The 17,731-nt window shown below is 51.3% G+C and overlaps 1 protein-coding gene across 1 annotated transcript; it reads right to left on the bottom strand.

Annotated features, from left to right (window-relative positions):
- Nucleotides 1-3,716: 3,716 nt before the first annotated feature.
- On the bottom strand, nucleotides 3,717-16,036 carry ABHD16A (abhydrolase domain containing 16A). The gene is made up of 20 exons (XM_027524896.1): nucleotides 15,840-16,036; nucleotides 14,804-14,860; nucleotides 14,022-14,088; nucleotides 13,688-13,774; nucleotides 11,223-11,308; nucleotides 9,534-9,607; nucleotides 9,226-9,348; nucleotides 7,776-7,890; nucleotides 7,566-7,667; nucleotides 7,195-7,258; nucleotides 6,721-6,770; nucleotides 6,162-6,285; nucleotides 5,652-5,756; nucleotides 5,354-5,417; nucleotides 4,959-5,015; nucleotides 4,747-4,809; nucleotides 4,544-4,620; nucleotides 4,361-4,459; nucleotides 4,219-4,265; nucleotides 3,717-4,044 (listed from the first exon to the last, which is right to left on the bottom strand). Exons 1-20 carry the CDS (start codon nucleotides 15,969-15,971, stop codon nucleotides 3,961-3,963), a joined length of 1,677 nt encoding a protein of 558 aa, XP_027380697.1. The 5' UTR covers nucleotides 15,972-16,036; the 3' UTR covers nucleotides 3,717-3,960.
- Nucleotides 16,037-17,731: the final 1,695 nt, after the last annotated feature.

Raw genomic sequence — 17,731 nt, 5'->3', positions numbered from 1 at the left:
GTGTGTGTGTGTGTGTGTGTGTGTGTGTGTGTGTGTGTGTACTTAGTCGCTCAGGGGTGTGTGTGTGTATACTTAGTCGCTCAGTCGTGTCCGACTCTTGGCGACTCCATGGACTGTAGCCCTCCAGGCTCCTCTGTCTATGGGGATTCTCCAAGCAAGAATATTGAAGTGGGTTGCCATGCCCTCCTCCAGGGGATCTTCCGAACCCAGGGATTGAACCCAGGTCTCGCGCACTGCAGGTGAATTCTTTACCGACTGAGCCACCAGGGAAGCTTGCCCTGGCGGATCACCTAAAGTACTATGCGGCTTCCCCGGAAGGTGGCACTTTGGTGCCAACATCCCTCCCATACCCGGATGCTGCGCCAGGCGCCCCATACGCTCCCTCCGCCGGGGGGCCTCCTGGGCCCACCTCGCCTGCTCCGTCGAAATCTGGCCAGATCAGTCTGTGTGAAAGACTCAGGTTTTTAGCTTTAAGGGTCGGGTGGGCTACGGAAAGTCCTCGGCTTCCAAGAACGCTCCACCTGCACCAGCTTCCGGTCTGAAGGTTTGGGGCCGGGCCCAGCCCGAGGATTCCCTGCTGATTATTCAAGAATCATCCGGTCTTGGGGCTGCTGATGAGGAAGCTAGGACGAAAGGATGGAAACACACCAAGAAAGGCGGACGCGAAAGAAAAAATACGAGAGAAAAACACACACCACTGCGTTCACCTGAAGAGACTTGGCACGATAAAAATAGAATTATTTTAGGGAAAAGTCAGAGTAATGGCGAACTGGGGAGGAGCACCTGGCACCGATATAAACGTTGAATAAGTGACAAAAAGAATCAGACAGCGGGGACTGTTTTCGAAGCAAAAGGGGCAAAGGGGAGGCAGAAGGGATTGTACAGCACCCTTTGACTCCCTCTCGTGAATAAAAGCGCAACGAGAAGGCATTAGAGGGGCTGAGGTTGGGCTCCCTGAAGGGGTCGCCCTGAGAGGTCCAGGAAGACTTGCGGTGAAGTTAAGAGACCCTGGACGCAGAAGGTCTGGAAGGGGCCTTCTCCAGGGGGCGTGGCCTTAGGCGCATTGAGCCTGCCCTTGTTTCGTTTTGCTCCTCCCCGTCCATGAGACTGGGCGCGGCTTCTGCGCGCGCAGAACCTCCAGAGTTCGTTGTCACGGTGACGGGCCCTTTGGAGGCTTTCCCCGGGTGAAGAGAAGGGGCGTTGCTATAGTCGCCTTGGTGACCGCAGCAGCTGAAGAAATCCAAGCTGAGGGCCCCTCCCCCGGGACAAGCTATATCTGAGGGTAAGCAACCGAATTACCAAACAAAGCAAATCGGGCCTTAGGACGGAATGCTGCAATTAGGGGACAATAAGTCGGGGTGAACAAAGGGCGGAGCTGTAGATGATTGGTCCAGGCGAAAGCCAGGTTCTGTTAGGGGAGTGGCCGCGACACCGCGGTCTAGAAAAAAACTAGTAAGGGCATCTTTAATCCGAATACAAATGAAAGGAAAAAATGAATGACTGGGTTCCTGAGGGAGCTGGAAAGGCTTGCTGATTGGATGGCTGGATGGAGACCTGGCTATCCCCGACACCTGGGCTCCCCACTCTCTGGAGCCTTACACCCTCGGGGCCCTCATTCGTGACACTGCAGGAAACACATGCCCCTCCCGGGGACACGGAGCAAACCAACAACCCAAATACGCAACTGAGCGGGAGTCCAGCCCCTCACACTGGGAGCAGCTAGGGTGGAGTCTGGGCCAATGAGGGTAAAATAAAGGATTCAGCCCAGGGGCCATCCCTTCTTCCCATGTTTCCCGTCTGTTTGCTAGCTCCCCTTTTTCCTAGCCACCATCCCCTCTCCCAGTTTGCTCAGCAACTCAGCCTGGGTGTCCAGGCCTCGATTAGTGCCGGCTACAGCAAGAGCCAGAGCCCCAGCAGGAGTGGTGTCTGCATCTCAGCTGGTCTTCTCCTGAAAGACTACTAGAACCCTGATAAATAGGGTGAAGAGTGGACGGGGACACCCACCCCGCCCTGGGGTTGGGGGGGGGTGGGCGTGGCTCTGAAAACACAGCTGCTGTAAGCCTTGTTAGACAGGAAGTCATCTGGGTAGACTGAGACTTTTTGAGTGGCGTGGTCAGGAATTCAAATATTGAACCTCACCTCTCTCCACTCACTTCAGGTATCCAAGGGCCCCTCATGGCATACCCGCTGTTATCTATAGAAAGTGCAGGAAGAAGGGGGAGGGGCATTGGTGGTAGAGGCCAGTCAACAGAATCCCTAATGGCCATGACCAGGAGGAAGGAGTACTTTGTCTCTAGGGTGTGAAAGGTGGGGCCCCCCTATTTGCCTTTAAGGAGGTTCCCTTGGCTGAACAAAGACTTGGTTTCCAGGGGACTAATGTGACCTAATGGATCTGGAAGGCCAGGTTCAGAATCATGCAGCTGGTCCCACACCTTCACATTCCACCCTGTTTGCTCCCTAGGACAGGACAGAGGGGAGGGGTGCCAGTATCAGCTCTCCAGTATTGACTAAAGGTGGAGCATTGTGGAGCTGCAGTCAGTCTCTTCTAACCCCAAATAGCAGACAATGTGTCACCTGACAAGTCTCAGATCACTCCTTCCAGTGGAGGCTCAGTGTGTTTCCCTTGAAGGAGCCGCTGAGCTGGTTGGGGCAGACAGCCTCTGCCCCTGGAATTGCAGGGGAGCTTTGTGCATTGAGGTTGGAGGAGACACTGAAGTTAAACTGTATCCTGAACCTCACAATATAGTTGCTCACCTTAAGTATCTTGTTCAAAATGGTGGGCCCAGAGTGGTAAACCTAGGAGTATTTCATCTGGAAAAGAGGTTTCCAAGGGAAGAAGGTGGCCAGGCAACAAATGATGGGTGGGAGAGGGACTCATTCTGTTCCACAACGTCCAAGGAATGGAAATAGAATGGAAGAAATGGCAACCCCCTCCAGTATTCTTGCCTGGAGAACCCCATGGACAGAGGAGCCTGGTGGGCTACAGTCCACGGGGTGGCAAAGAGTCAGACATGATTGAGTGACTAACACTACAGGGAACCGATAGTGTTTCCTGGTTCAAACCAGGAATATTCTAACAGCTGTCCAATAAAGTGAAGTATGGCTCTGGGAAGACCTGAGTCCTTGGCACCTTGTCCTCAGTCCCTGGCAGGGCCTGTGTTTGTTGAATTGCAAAGAGGGTGTGAAGAGAGAGACTTGACATGGTGAGGAGGCTATGCAGGGTTTGCTGCATTCAACATGGGGAACAAGCCATTCCTCACTCCCCATGGAAAGAGCAAGAACTAAGCAATAAAAACTGGAGGTACTGATGCTGGAACCATGCAGGCTGGACCTAGAAATCGGTAGAATTGCTGCGTAGGTCTAAGTCAGGTGCTAGGAAGTACTTTGTAAACAACAGAGCTCATGAACTGTGAGCATTGGAGGCAACCGTGGTCTCCTGGGGTGGTTGTATGTAGGAAGACCTAGGTAGGTACCAGGGAGGCTGCACAGTGGTGATGGTACTAGGCATGCCAGGGAAAGGCAAGAGTGGGGGACCCACTGGACAAGGACAACTCAGGTTGGGGGCTGATTGCCTGGGGCAACAGCAGAGATGGTAAGGGTTAAATTGGCTGCCTGAAGTGGGGTTTCTCAAAGCCCAGTCATTTGGAGCTTCAACTCTTCCGCACTCCCAACCCTGGCTTCCTGGATAGCTGGGAAGTCACAAAATTAGCCAGCCGGTAGAAAAAATACTTTTATTAATTATTAGGAATAATTCATTCATTTAATGCAGGGTGTGTGTTGGGAAGGTTAGGTACTGCCGGATGGATGAGGGGAAACGTGCAAGAGAACAGTGAGAAGGGGGGGTGGTCCCCCTGCTTGCCAGAAACTATAAACAGCAAAATAAACACAGAGAATCACAAACAGGGTCCTTCCTCATGTCTCCGTCCATCCATTCCTCCAGAATGAGTCCCAGTGTGGTCCCTAGAGGTGCCAGGGCATCTGGAAGTTCTGGGCTGGGAGTGGGGTGCAGTGTGTGGCTTCGAAGTTATTCAGATGCTTCTGAGCCTGAGGGGAGAAGGTGGGACAGGTGGGGTGCAGAGCACAGACACCTTCTGAACCAACTACCCACTTTAAAGAAGCTGCTCCTTCCAATGCTTACAGGGTACCCCCGTCCCCAAGCCCCACCTGTGCCCCTGGCCATCCAGGCACCCTCTTCCTGCTTCCCACGCCTTAGCTCACCAGAAACAAAGCCAGCTGCCGTCTTCCGTCTGCACTCATGTCCTCCCCTGCAGAGAGAAGGTGCTCAAACATGGGCCACCCATCTGGGTATTCACCCCCTTCCCGGGCTCTTCCCAACCCCTTCTGCCCCAGCACTCCTTACCCACGCTCCAGGGGAATTCAGGCCCATGTTCTGCCTGGTAGGAGCGGAGGACGGACAGGCACCAGTCCTCCTCTACCTCCCACCGGCTGTAAATCGAGGCTGGTCATGGAGAGAGACGAGTGCCCATCAGCATCCTGGTCTTGCCAGGCCCCCAACCAAAGCCCTCAGCAGATCCCCTTTCACCTTCCTCCAGCTGTGAGGAGGCCTCCAGCCACTGCCTCACCACTCGAAGACCCTCCTCCGCCATCACCCGGGGATACCTATGGAGGAGCACCGGGACAAAAGGTCAGGACCCAGTCCTCTTCATTCCTCATCCCCGAACTGCCCCCCTCCCTGCACTGTCAGTACAAACATGTATGTGCGCGCGCACACACCCTGGTTCTCACCGATGCTGCAGGAATTTCAGCAGGAGGTCATTGCCTCGGTTCGACATGATGTCCTCAGGAACCCTGGGGGGAGAAGAATGGACACTGGAGGGACTGGAGGTTGGGGAGGAAGGGTCTGGATACCTGGGTTTCTGGCGGGCATTCTTTGGGGTGGGGGGCAACTTCCTGGCTGTCTCTGGGATCCGGGAGGGCAGAAGTTCCCAGGCACTCACGTGGTGGTGATGATCTCATCTCTGGTTCTGCGGATCAGCAGCACAGGGCCCTGGTACCTTCAGAGGACAGCACAGTGGGGAGGGAGACCTCAGAGCAGGGACAGGTGAAACTGACTGCCTCACCCCAGCACTAGCTGTACTTTTTTTCAGGCTTTGCTGGGAGATCCCTGCTGTGCCAGGCATGAACCGACTAGCTGCCAGATCATGAGAAGGTCCAGGGTTCCAGGGAAGCTGGGAGGGATTCGGGGTGGTGGGAGGGTCCCTCACGGGACATGGGGGCAGTGGCTTATGCTTGTACTTTGGTGCTAATTTCAGCATTTGAACATCCAGCAGCATCTCTACAGGGGATGAGGTGGGGGAAGGGTGTCGGATGCTAGACACTGGCCAGCCCTCACCTGCACAGCTGCTCTGCATTGTTTAGATTGAGATGCTGCCTCACAGTCCTGGTCACCAGGCCCCCTAACGTGAGATAAACGTGAAAGGACAGCAGACACAAGCCCCTGCCCAACACAAAGGTCCCCACTGTCCATGGAGAAGAGAAAACGGAGGTTCCCAGACAGGGGAGTCCCCCTGCTCCTCAACAATGTGGTGGTCTACTCCCCACCCACACAGAAGGGAACCATCTCCAGTGAGAACGTCTCCCGGGTCCAGCCCACCTCTTCCCTCAAGGGCAGACCTGGATGCTGCACTTACTCCAGCTGTCTGGCATGACTTTCAATGCCAAGGGCACCAGGTCATCAAAGGAGGCATCCAGGATCACGGCACTAATGTCCGGGTAGGACATGGCGGCCCACGTAGCTGGTACCAGGAAAGGAAAGAAAGGGTGAGGACCAAGGGGCTCCTGCCCACCCCCACCCCTACCCTCATCCCCCTGACCCTACAGGCCCACCCCATCCTGCCTACTAAGTTAGCCCCAGGTCTCGCCCTAACCCCTCGCTTCACTTGGCCAGGGCACTGTCCAAAGAGAACAATGAAGCGCACTGAAGACAATACCAGAGGCAACATTTACTCCTTGATCTCCCCAGGTTCTACTTTTAATTATAGGGCACAAGGGTGAAGGAAATGTGAAGTGTACTCAAATATGATAGCTTCTTCCAGACCCACTCAGAGAGCCCACCTATTTTCTCCTCCACCCCACTCCCGGGGAGACAGAGAGATGGCCTGAGTGTGCCTACAGTAGCAGGGTAGGAAGGAGGTGGGTACCAGTGAAGCCACCGATGGACCAGGCATAGAGGATGATATCCTCGGGCTGAAAGCCCAGGCGGTGGATGGCAAACTGGACCACCACATCCATGGCGTTGGCCTCATTCTGTGGGAATGGCACCCCCTGCAGGAAGAAGGGCAAAGGGTCAGCACAAAAGACCACCTGCCCACCACCCCCCTCCCAGCATGGACCCTTCCTGCAGCTACACTGCAATAGACAGTGAAGATGGAACTGCAGCTCTGAACAGACAATTCAGAGAGCTATCATCTTACTTAATGGAATAGACTCCTGTCAGTGGCATTAAAAATAAATAAATAATAGGGACAAGAGAGGGGCTGTTCTCTCTAGAAACCAGTCATTTATAACAAGATCCACTATCTCCCCTCCTGCCAAACCCCCAGTGTAAGAGGAGGAGGCTTGCAGCTCCCCACCCTTGGCACCCAGGTCACAGGTGAGTGGGAGGTCCTACAGAAATATAGACCCCTTTCCCTGACTCCAGTGACTGACCACAGGGAGACAGGCTATAATTCAGGAAAAAGAATTTAAAGAAGGCCTCACCGTGCTTCCAGCAAAGCCTGGATGATTCCAGCCCAGGACTGAATATCCAGCTGTAACACAGAGGGAGAAAGGGCTGGGACCTCATGGCCTATGACCTCTGGCCACTCTCTGCTCCTAGCTCTGGGGGAAGGAGCAGAAGGACACTGGAACTCTTAACACCCAACACAGAAGCAAATAACTCCAAGCCTTCCCAGAATGGGAAGATGACAAAAAGGTTCTGATGCAGCAGAAGGGACAGAGATGTGACTATTGAGGCATGGGAACAGAACCAAGAGCGTAATAGGGTAAGGGACACAGCCCAAGGGGAGGGATGTAAGGTTAGCAAAGCAAATGGGTAATAGGCTTTTCCCGAAGGCAAGGGTCTCAAACCTCACTCGAGAAGGTGGTTAGGCCCTGGGAGGTCCTATCCATGTGGGGAGGTGGGGACATTCCATCCCAAGGGGTGGAGATAAGAGGGCTGAGCCATGGGCCTACCTTCCAGAGGTGTAGAGACGCAGCCCACCTCATAGAAGCCTGCGTTCCCCTCACAGCAGATCACCTAGAAAGGGAGCAGGAAGAAGCCCAGTTGGGACTGAAAATCCCCCTACTGGCAGGGAGGGCAGCCTCTGGGGGCCCTGCATGTGGTAAGCATCCAGAGGCAACTATTATGATGATGTCTTTTTGGTCCCTGCATGTCAACTCCTTCATCCATTTCTCTCTTACAGGGATTTCCTACACCAAGAGGTTGGTAGGGAGGAGGTGGGAGCTGGGATGATCCCCACTGGGCTTCCTCAGGGCTGCAGCAGACCCCAGCACTTCCACTGCCCTCCCCACACTCTACCTTTGGGCTCCCTGTGCCCACTCACCAGCTTCTGTCCCTGGGGCTCAGCTGTCCCTCGTCGGTCCACAAACATGGTGTCAATTTCATTGCCATCGCAGGCCAGCAGCTTTGCCCGGCGCCCATGACACTGAGCAGAGAGGATGCATTGGCCAAGTTGGAAGGGCAGGAGGCCACATTCATGGGTGGGGGGAGAAAGGCTGTGGGGGTGGGTGGTTGATGGGTAAGGGGGCCTTACCTCTTCCACCAGTCGGGCCTGGCCCTGCAGCAGCACAGGCATGAGGGCCTTCTGGAGCAGGTACACAGAGCCCGGATACAGCATCCGGCGCCCCAGGGTGTGTGCTACCAGGTAGCTGTGGGGAACACGGGGTTAATGAACCTCAAACAGGGGAGTCCAGGGACCATCCCAGCCCTAGCACTCAGACTGTGGTCTGCTTCACCTCTGACCCTCACAGTTTCGTTTTTCCTTTTCTAGGACTTAATGAACCAATATACGTACCAATTTTTCAAACATCTTTTGTTTGGTTTTTGGTTTTTGGCTGTGCCATGTGTTTTGCGGGATCTTCCTTCCCTGACCAGAGACTGAACCCATGTCCTCAGCAGAGAAAGTGTGGAGTCCTAACCACTGGACTGGCAGAGAACTCCCTTCTCTAACTATTTTTACTGCAACCTTTTAAAGATAATTTATATCGTGGTCTAGGACACACATATGCATATATTAATCTTCAAAGTTTTATGAGATAACACTTTGTATATACAACAAGTAAAAGCAAAGTAATTAACAATTATGATTCTGTTAATGTATTTATTAAAAGTCCCCAAGTAAATAATACTGTTTATTACGATACGCCTGGTTATCTACCATGTAGTAGGTGCCAAGAGCCTAGCATAGGGTACTCTGGGCTTAATAAATATTTCTTGAACAAATGCACTAATTTAGACACATCAGATGTGGCAGGTGCCACTCCTTAAAAAGATAGTTAACCATGTCCAGTCAATCCCAAAGGAGGGTCTGTCCCCAGAAAACTCTACAAACTTGTCCAGCAGACCCCCTCAACATCTCAAACTTGGCTCTTCCCTCTGATCAATCAGCACGCAGTCCAAAACCCACCACCGAGTCCACCCCCTTCCTTGGTATCTTCCAACCTGCCTCCTAGCCCCCAGCAACAGAAAACTCCCACAGTGGCCTGGCCACTGGAAGATCCAGGTGGTCACTGTGGTTACTTGGGCTTTACCTCGTGCTCTCGGGCATCCAGGCAAGGAGGAAGCCCTTCAGAGTATGTTAAATCACCAACTCTATGAGGCAGGCTGTTCAAAGATGTAGAGGCTGGAACTGCCTCACAGTGGAAAAACCAAGGAGCAGCAGGACCAGGCTAGGGCCGCAGCCGCCAAAAGACCCTGCAGCAGCCAAGGCCGTGCGTCCCCTCCCCACCCACAACCTCATCCTTCCCCCTCAGTCTCGCTGAAGAGCTGTTGTGTCAGACACAACTTTGTTAATATCCCAGCTCTTCAGGTACCACCTGGGAGGCTGTGGAGCTCTCTGAACCTCTTGTTTTTCACACACACACAATGCGATAGCCATGGCACCAGGCCTAATAAATGACAGTCATCCTCCAGTGGAGCACCCTGTCCTGGAGCTGCACCCCATGTTCCCTCCACCTCAGCTCGCCTCCTCCCTGTCTTCCTACCTGGTGATCTGACAAGGCAGCTTCTTGACTCGGTTAAGGAAGGTGTCAGCCGTCCCCCGGTGCAGGGGCTCTGGGCGGAGCAGGGCCACACCCCGGCGGGAAGGGCCCCCCCGGGACTCCTTCCTGAGGAACGGAAAGATGCAGGGGAGCATGGGGTGAGGAGCAGCAAGCTGGACGTCTGAGGTCCGTAGGATGCTGGGGTCTAGGAGTGAGGAGATGGCACTGGAAGGCAAGCACTGGACCCTAGGAGGGGCTGGAGGTGGGGGACAGGTCAGAACAGGGAGGCAGCGAAAGAACTGGGGCCTCACCGGCTGCTGGGTTCTTCCCAGTGGAAGTCGACTGGCCAGCTCCTGAAGTCGAAGTTGTAGTTGGCAAGCTGCCTCTGTGGTGGGCAGAGAGATATGCGGGATGATAACGGGAGTTGGAGGGGGGAGGCCCACCTACCCGCCCTGGACACTCCCACCACCCAGAGGACTGGCCCCCAAACATCATGGGGGGGACATGCAGAGGTCAGCACCCTCTGGTTGGCAGATGGAAAGTTCTGCCAGGACCAGCAAAATCAGGAAAGAGAGGATGCCCTATTAAGGTATCAAGACTGGCCTGTCTGCCCTCCTCCAGAAGAGCAGCCAAAGACTCTTCACTTTTCTAAAATCTAAGGCTGACTCACCCCCAGCAGGAGTGGCTGGAGGGGCTGGTGCTTCTGAGGGAGAAGGCAGGGGGGGCCTGTTCATTGGTCATTGCTCCCTTCCCCACCTGGGTCCTTCACACGATGCTGACTTGAAGGACTGAAACATCTGTCCCAAGACTGCATGAGGGGGAAAGAGGGAAGTCGTACACACAGGAGCCCCTCTGCACGCGGGCCACCATCTGAACCAAGCTCTCTCTGACTTCCATCTTCCATCTTCCTGGCCACCTCCCTTCTCTCAGTTCCTGCAGCCACGGGTCACCCAGACCCTCTGTGCCTCCATTCCCTCCACCAATCAGTCCACGTGCTTTTTGAGGGCAGCGGGAGCTGCGCTGTATTCCTTCCACTCTGCTGTATTCCCTCCCCCGCCCCCAGAGCTCCCAGCACTCTATTTTGAGAATAGTTTTTTTATTTTCTGTCACAGACTGTTTTTTTTTTTGACATTTTCAAAAATAACTGGACTGAGAGAGAGCAATAGCAACATTCTACAAAAATGTAAATGGTGAAACAAAACAAAATGCAGGGAAGCAAATTTCAGGCGAGCTCTGTTCAGGCCTGGACCCAAACACAGCCTGAGTCACTTCCTTGCTCGGTGACTCTGCCTGGGTCTTGTAACCTCTCTTTGTCTCTCAGACATATAAAGAAGGGTAATAATGCCACCTCACGCTATGGTTGTGAGGATTAGAAGGGGTGTATGCATAATGTGTGGTGGAGCATCCTTACAAAGCTCCGTAAGTGGTGGTGTGGAGCAACCAGTAATCTGACAATGGTGGTCAGAGCTGTTTGACCCAGAGACCTCTTTGTAACAGGAAAGAGCTTTATAGGGCCCTGAAGCCCCTTCTCAAAGATAATTACATGCCAGCACTGGCTGGGCTGGCGCAACTCCAAGGACACTCTGCCCTAGCCTTTCTCGCTCCCAGCTCCATGGTGTGCTCTTGAGCACAAGGATGGACATACCTGTCTGTCTTGTCCCATCCCTGAACAAAAACTAGTACAGTGTTCAATGCACACAAAAAATAAACAAACATTTGGGAGAACAAGCTGTTGTGATAGAGAGGAAAGCCCCTTCTAGGAAATGCTGTGGAATGTTTCCACGTCTAGACAATTCTGCAGATGGAGGGTAGAGGATTGCGCTAGTAGAATATTCCATCAGAAGTGGGGAGGGAAATTTCCTCCGGCGGACAGTTTACTTGTGGAGGGGAGAAGGGGTCCAGCCACGTGCAAGCAAACGCCCAGCATGGTGGCTGGGGAGACCCATCTGCCTGCTTGGGCGAAGCTGGCCGGTGACTGGGGAGACGGCGGAGCCTCTCACCTTGTTTTCTGCGGAGTGGTTCCTATGTGTTGCCTCTAAAATGGTGATGAACTGCCGGTACTGGGGGTTGGTCCAGCGGCCAATGCCTGGTGGAGAGAGGATAGGAAACCATATCAGGAAAACTGGGAAGCAAGATGGGAGGGTTTCAGGAAGAGAATCAGAGATGGGCAAAGAGAAACGAGAGAAGAACAGAGGGCCCTGGATCTGGGGAAACGGGTGACCTGAGACGACTCCCTTCCTCCACATTCCAGCCATTGGCATTCTTCCCCTCCCTAACTTCTCCAGTTGGTTTCTTCCTAGACTATGGACCTTCCACCCTTCAGGAAGTTCATTCTTCCCAGTCTTAAAACACTTGTCACTTGCCCTCAGGCTTTACCCTTGCTGCCACTGGGCTTTTCTCCTTGTCCCTCTACCCTTCTCCAGTGCTACCTTTCTGTCTCCTTCCTGCAAATTCTAACTCCGTGCATCTGGCTTCACAGTTCTTATCCCATGATTACTTCCTCATTACATCCAAGTTCCCTTCCTCTGTCTTCATTCTCTTTTAACTGTGCCTCTCAGCACTCTTCCTGTCTGTCCAAATTCCTTTCTCCTGTCTCCTGGGGCCATCTTTGCCTCCTTTCAATTTCTCCCCTGCCTCCCTTCCCCTTCCCTCCCTGAATCCAAGGCCATTCTCAACACTGAGCTCTTTTTTCTCTTTGCTCAGCCCCTCATTGATCCTATCTGCTCTCTCTTCGCTGCTGGGGAGTCTCAACTGACTTCTCGGCCTCTCCTGACCCGACAGGTGTCAGACATGGGACAGACAGGGGAGAGGCAGCGGGAAACCAGACACGCAGGTCCTGGTGCTCAGAGAGGTGGCATTTTGGTTGGGAGCAGGGTGGGGCTGGAGAGAGACAGTAAATGAGTAAATAAGAAAAATGAAGAGAGGGATAAAGGCTATAAAGAAAATAAAAGCAGAAGGAACTAGAATGCTATATATCATCAAGGGGAGTGCCCCCCATACAATACTGAGAATGAAAAGAGCTGAAGAATGATTTGGAGGGAATGATGTCATTTGTGCTAAAAATGTTAACTGCACCCCTCCAAATGCTATCTAGTGTTTATACTTGTCATTTTGCACAGATTCTGAGATGCAGATTATTTTTTTCGTATTTGAAAACTCTGCAATTGATATGCATTTACAGTTCATAGCAGTTTAGATGTGATGGAATGAGGTCAGTATTTTGTAAAAGTATACAAATATAAACCAGGAAAAAGAAAAACCCACACCAGATGACAATGGTTACTTCTGGGGCTGGGGAAGATTCCAATAGGAACGCCAACTCTGTAATGCTTTTAGCACTGGTTTGGCAAAAAAATTCGTTCAGGCTTTTCCACTCTTACAGAAAAACCTGAATGAACTTTTTGGCCAATCCTGTATTTTATGGACAAAAGGTATTTGAAGCAATAAGCGCAAAAAACAAGCATTTTAGTTCTGATATTTTGTTTTTTGGACTTCTCTGTAGTTAATTTCTCCCCTTAATGGAAAAAAAAAATTTGAAAATTAAGACAAAACTGAGGAATGGGAGCAACTTTTAGATAGGCAGGGCGGGCCTCTCTGGGGAGGAAGCTCAGCCCTTTGGAAATCAGGAGGCAGAACAGGTAGAAGGTCCTCACCCCAGACTGGACCCAAAGGCAGCCACCCAGCTCCTGACCCCACCACTCCCTTCTTAGGCATCCCCCTTACCCGCTTTTCATCAGGTGTAGCTGCCCAGAGGGCAATGGTTTGGCTTATCTCTTTTCATTTTTTAAACTGTGAGATAATAACGTATTTACATAAAGCATACATTCAGTACAAACATGTTTAAAGTACAAACATTCCTGGGCTGATCACTGGGATCAAGAAAGAGAACAAAGCTGCCTCCCACCAGGGGTCCTCCCCAGCCTGTTCTCTCCCCCTTCCCAGGTAATCACTCTCCCGACTTTTGACTTTTAAAACAGTCAGGCCTGTGTTTCTCTTTAGTGTTGTGCCGCTTATTTATGCATCCCTTGGAACTTTATGTAAATGGAAACATAGTGCATAAATTATTTGGTGGTCCCGGTTGCATCTGTGAGATTCATCTGTGTAGCTGAGTGTAACCAGTTCGTTCAGTGCCTTGCTCTCTGGTGTTCTGTGGTAGGACTCGACCTTCTAATGTATTTATCCATCCTGCTATGTGGGGTCATAGAGTCCAGTTTAGGATTATTACAAACATACATGGATATGTATGGAGCTGTTGGAGGGTATATGCAGCTTTTCTAGATAATAGCAAACCTTTTTGCTAAGTATTTGTTCATACTTATGACCCAAGCCCTTTAAGGAAAGGATCATGTCTTGACCACTGATTACTTCCCCTCAGGGCCTAGCACCAAAAGGTATTTGCAGAAGGTATTTAATAAATATTTACCCAATGATGGACAGATCCAAACCAGGCTCCCTCTCCACCTACCTCGGAGGCAGGCCACTCCTGCCAACAGTAGAAGCAGTGTCCCAGCATAGTGAGAAAATGGCACCACTTTGGACAAACTCAAGTAACCTGGGAGGGGAGAAGGATTATGTGAAAACCTTTCCCCACTGTCCCCCAGCCCCTCTTCCAAGTTCAGTCCCAACCTCCCCACTACACCCTCTTTGGGGGACAGCAGGCCCTCAGAGGAAGAAGATGCCTGATGGAAGAGGGAAGCCAAGCCATCCTCATCACAGGTCCCCTTTCCTCATTGGGGAATCGGCTCAGCTGCCAATGATCTGCCCATTTCCTGTCCCACCACCTTTGAAGTCACACTGACCTTTCCTGTACAAGTAGAAGAAGGCGAAGGGAGAGGAGTAGTAAGAGATGGACCAGAAGACTGAAGCCTGCAGCAGAGAGACAGGAACAAGCAATCAATACACATACACACAGGTCTGCCATTACCAGGTCCAGGCTCTGAGCAAAGTGAATAACCTGAGGGATATCACATCAAGTACCTATTCTGTGCATGACACCACGCACACAGTAGGTGCTCAATTATTTGCTGAAAGGTAGTGTGTCAGAGCGTTAACAGAGGCTGGGAAAACTAGGCACAGCTTCTATTCTCTTCCTCTCATCACCTCTGGACATAATTTCATCACACGTAAAGACCAGTCTCTTTCCACTCAAGGTAATCAAGCCTTTTCAATCAGCCCTGCTCAGGACAGTCCCTGGCCCGGTCCCTAAGAGATGCACAAATGTCACCAAAGGAACCTTGCCAGAGAGAACAGCTGTCTCTGCAGCCAAAGAGGTTAGTTGCCAGGGAGGACAGGTCACTGGGGACTGCAGGACTCAGCACCTGCGGATGGTCCCGAACGTAAACACGGTTTCCCCACGGTTCAGGCTGCCCCAGAGAAAGCTGTGCATAGGCCAAAGGGGAGTACCAAGTATGCACGCTGGAGAGCTGTCTGTGTGTATGTGTGTTGGAGATGCCCGCTGCAGAGCCCAGAGCATCCCCCACCCCCAGGGGCACTGCCTTCTCCCAGGATGGGAAGGAGAAGGTTCAAGAGGGCAACTGGGTCTGAAAAGATGCGGTAGTCCCAGATGCCAGGGCAGACATACCAGTGCCAGGATGCTGTCAGCATGTTTCTCGAGGGCACGGGGCTGATAGTACGTATCCTGCCAAAACAGATGGCTGAATTAAGGACCCTGCTACTTGACAAGGCCTCCACCATCCCTTTTGGAAGGCCTGATGTGTGTTCAACACTCTAGTCCTAGCCCCCTAAGTCATCTCTCCTTGGATGTCTCTGCTTCCCCTCTTCCCCACCCTGACTCATAACCTGATCTCTCACTCCAGATCCTGAGAACAAACACAGGGGGCTGGACCTGGAAGCAAAAGTGAAAGCAGCTTTGGCCGACTTTTGCTCCTTTTCCACAACCGAGTTTCAAATGGATTGTGGGAGGATGGGGATCGGGGTTAGGGAAGAAACGACACCATGACAACTTTAAAAGGGAAAGAAAAGCATCGGAAGAGCAGATTCATTAAGGAAGAGAATGTGGCCGGGGGTGGGCAGTTTGTAGAGTACAATGAACATAATTGGAGACTACCGATAAAAAGGAAGAGCGCATTTAGGGGCACTGCCTACCACCTCACCGGCTTTCTTGAACACAATAATCCTGAGGTCTCTAAGGTAGACTAGGGGTGGGGTGGGGGAGACCGGATATATTAAATGTTGCAGAAGTCATTTTGAAATTCAAGGCCAGGGGAGATAAACGGAACCGGGGGAGGCAAGGGGTAGGAGGAAATTGAGAGTTTGATGGCAAAATCATCCAGCTCCGGAATCCGAGCGGGGTCTCTTCCAGGATTTAGGAGTCAACTGGGAACGGCATGAACCACGAAGCGCAGGGTGAGGGGTCGCGAAAGGAAAAAGCTAGGAGTGGCAGTCGGAATGAGAAAGCACTGGCAAACAGCAGTAAAGCAGGCGGTCAGTCCACAGGCGTGACTTTAACCCAGGAAGCACAAAGAGCACAGACTTTGCGGAAAACTGGCTGGACAAGCAGTCTCCCCCTATTTCCAATAATGGGTGCTTCTGGGGAGCAAAGGCCGCAAAGGGGTTTGGGTCGTACTATGTTTTTAACCAGGGGAGAATCGACTCACCCAGGAGCTGGAGTGGGGGTTAGTGACTGAAGTTGGAGTCCCAGGGACGCTGGACGGGGCCCTTTCAGAGTCCCTTTCCCGGTAGATTTTGTAGAGCCGGGGGCCTAGGACGCAGCTCAGCAGCTTCGCCATGGCCCCGGCCCGGGCCGCTGCTCTTCCAGCAGCAGGTCCCCCTGTCAGCCCCGCCCTCCCAGGGCCGCTAAGGTGTTGCGTGCCCTTGACGTCAGCACGTACCGGCTCCGCCTCGCGCCGAGTTGAGACAGTTTCAGCGCTTCTTGAGCAGGGTTTCCTGCATTTGGAGCTACGGGTGCAGCCGTAGTCAGAAATTAGTTGGAGGCGTTTTGATCGTGGAGAGTTAGAACTATCATGAGACATGGTTAAGTCACTTTTTTCTGCCCCTTAATATCGGCAGACTCTCGAGCGACAGTGAGAACAAGGGGTAAGATTAGCATTTGAAAAGAGCAACAAAAAAGATATCTAGGAATACATCTAAGAAAAGAAATGCAAGATTTTAGGAACAAATTACAGAACTTACTGAAAGAGGTAAACGAAAGCTTGAATAAATAGCTACGCCATAGTTATGAATAGGAAGATTCAGTATCGTTAAGATGTGTGAAACACTGGTTAAAAACAAAAGGATGAATTATCGCACTTAAGCGTGAACAATTCTCAGAACCATAATTGCATACAACATGACACCACAGTATAAAATTTAAAAACATAAAATTCAATGATCAATTATGTGAAAGATAAAGAGCAAATGTATAACACTGTTACACAGCATAGAGGATCGTTGGCTGAAAGGGTAATATTCTATTTCTCAAAAGGTATACTGTTTTTTTTTTTTTCTTTGTACCTTACACCTACATAATATATAAACCCTTTAGCTTTTCATTGTAGTAAACATATATACAGAAAGGTGCACTAATTAAATATATCTGTGAGTCTGATTCATAGATAAATTCATTTGTGTCATGTAAGAGATGTCATATGGTACTTGTCTTTCTGACTTACTTCATTTGGGCTTCCCAGGTGGCGCTAGTGGTAAAGAACCCGCCTGCCAATGCAGGAGACTTAAGCAACATGGATGGGGAAGATACCCTCAAGGAGGGTGTGGCAACCCACTCCATTTTGCCTGGAGAATCCTATGGACAGAGGAGCCTAGTAGATGACAGTCCATAGGATCTTCCCCACCCAGGGATTGAACCCGGGTCTCCCACATTGCGGGCAGACTCTTTACCACCTGAGCCACCAGGGAAGCCCTGGGTCAGGAAGAGCCCCTGGAGAAGGAAATGGCAACCCACTCCAGTAATCTTGCCTGGGAAATCCCATGGACAGAGGAGCCTGGTGAGCTACAGTCCATGGGGTCGCAAAAGAGTCCAATATCACTTAGTGACTAAGCAACAACAACAAACTTTATATACGTGGAATCATACAGCACATGCCCTTTGTTTCGGACTTTACTCCCATGTTTGTGAGATTCAACCTTGTTGCATGTCATTGTGACTTGTTCATTCTTGTTGCTATCGTTATGTGAATATACCACAGTTTATTTAGCCATTGTACAGTTGTATGTTAGATGTAGTATTTGGTGTGTATGAAATAGTTCATCAAAAACAATCTCAAAAATAGCTTTTAAAAATAAATAACACATTAAGACACTATGAGAGAAATATGAAGAGCTACCTTAAGAGAATCCTCTCTGGGGCAAAGGGGTAAATCAGTGATTTCTCTAGGCCCCTGCTATTCTCCTTGAGTAACGACTTAATATACTCATCAGGGGCTCAGAAGCAGTCTGGAATGTGCCAGGCAGCCACAAAGGAAGTCATTCTCAGTCATTTAGGGAATTCTGACTGAGTATGCTGACTTGTGCTAGATTCCCTGGAAACCAA

This window comes from Bos indicus x Bos taurus, chromosome 23 (genome assembly GCF_003369695.1).
Source record: "Bos indicus x Bos taurus breed Angus x Brahman F1 hybrid chromosome 23, Bos_hybrid_MaternalHap_v2.0, whole genome shotgun sequence".
Lineage (NCBI taxonomy): Eukaryota > Metazoa > Chordata > Mammalia > Artiodactyla > Bovidae > Bos > Bos indicus x Bos taurus.
This window is presented reverse-complemented; position numbering and strand designations above follow the sequence as displayed.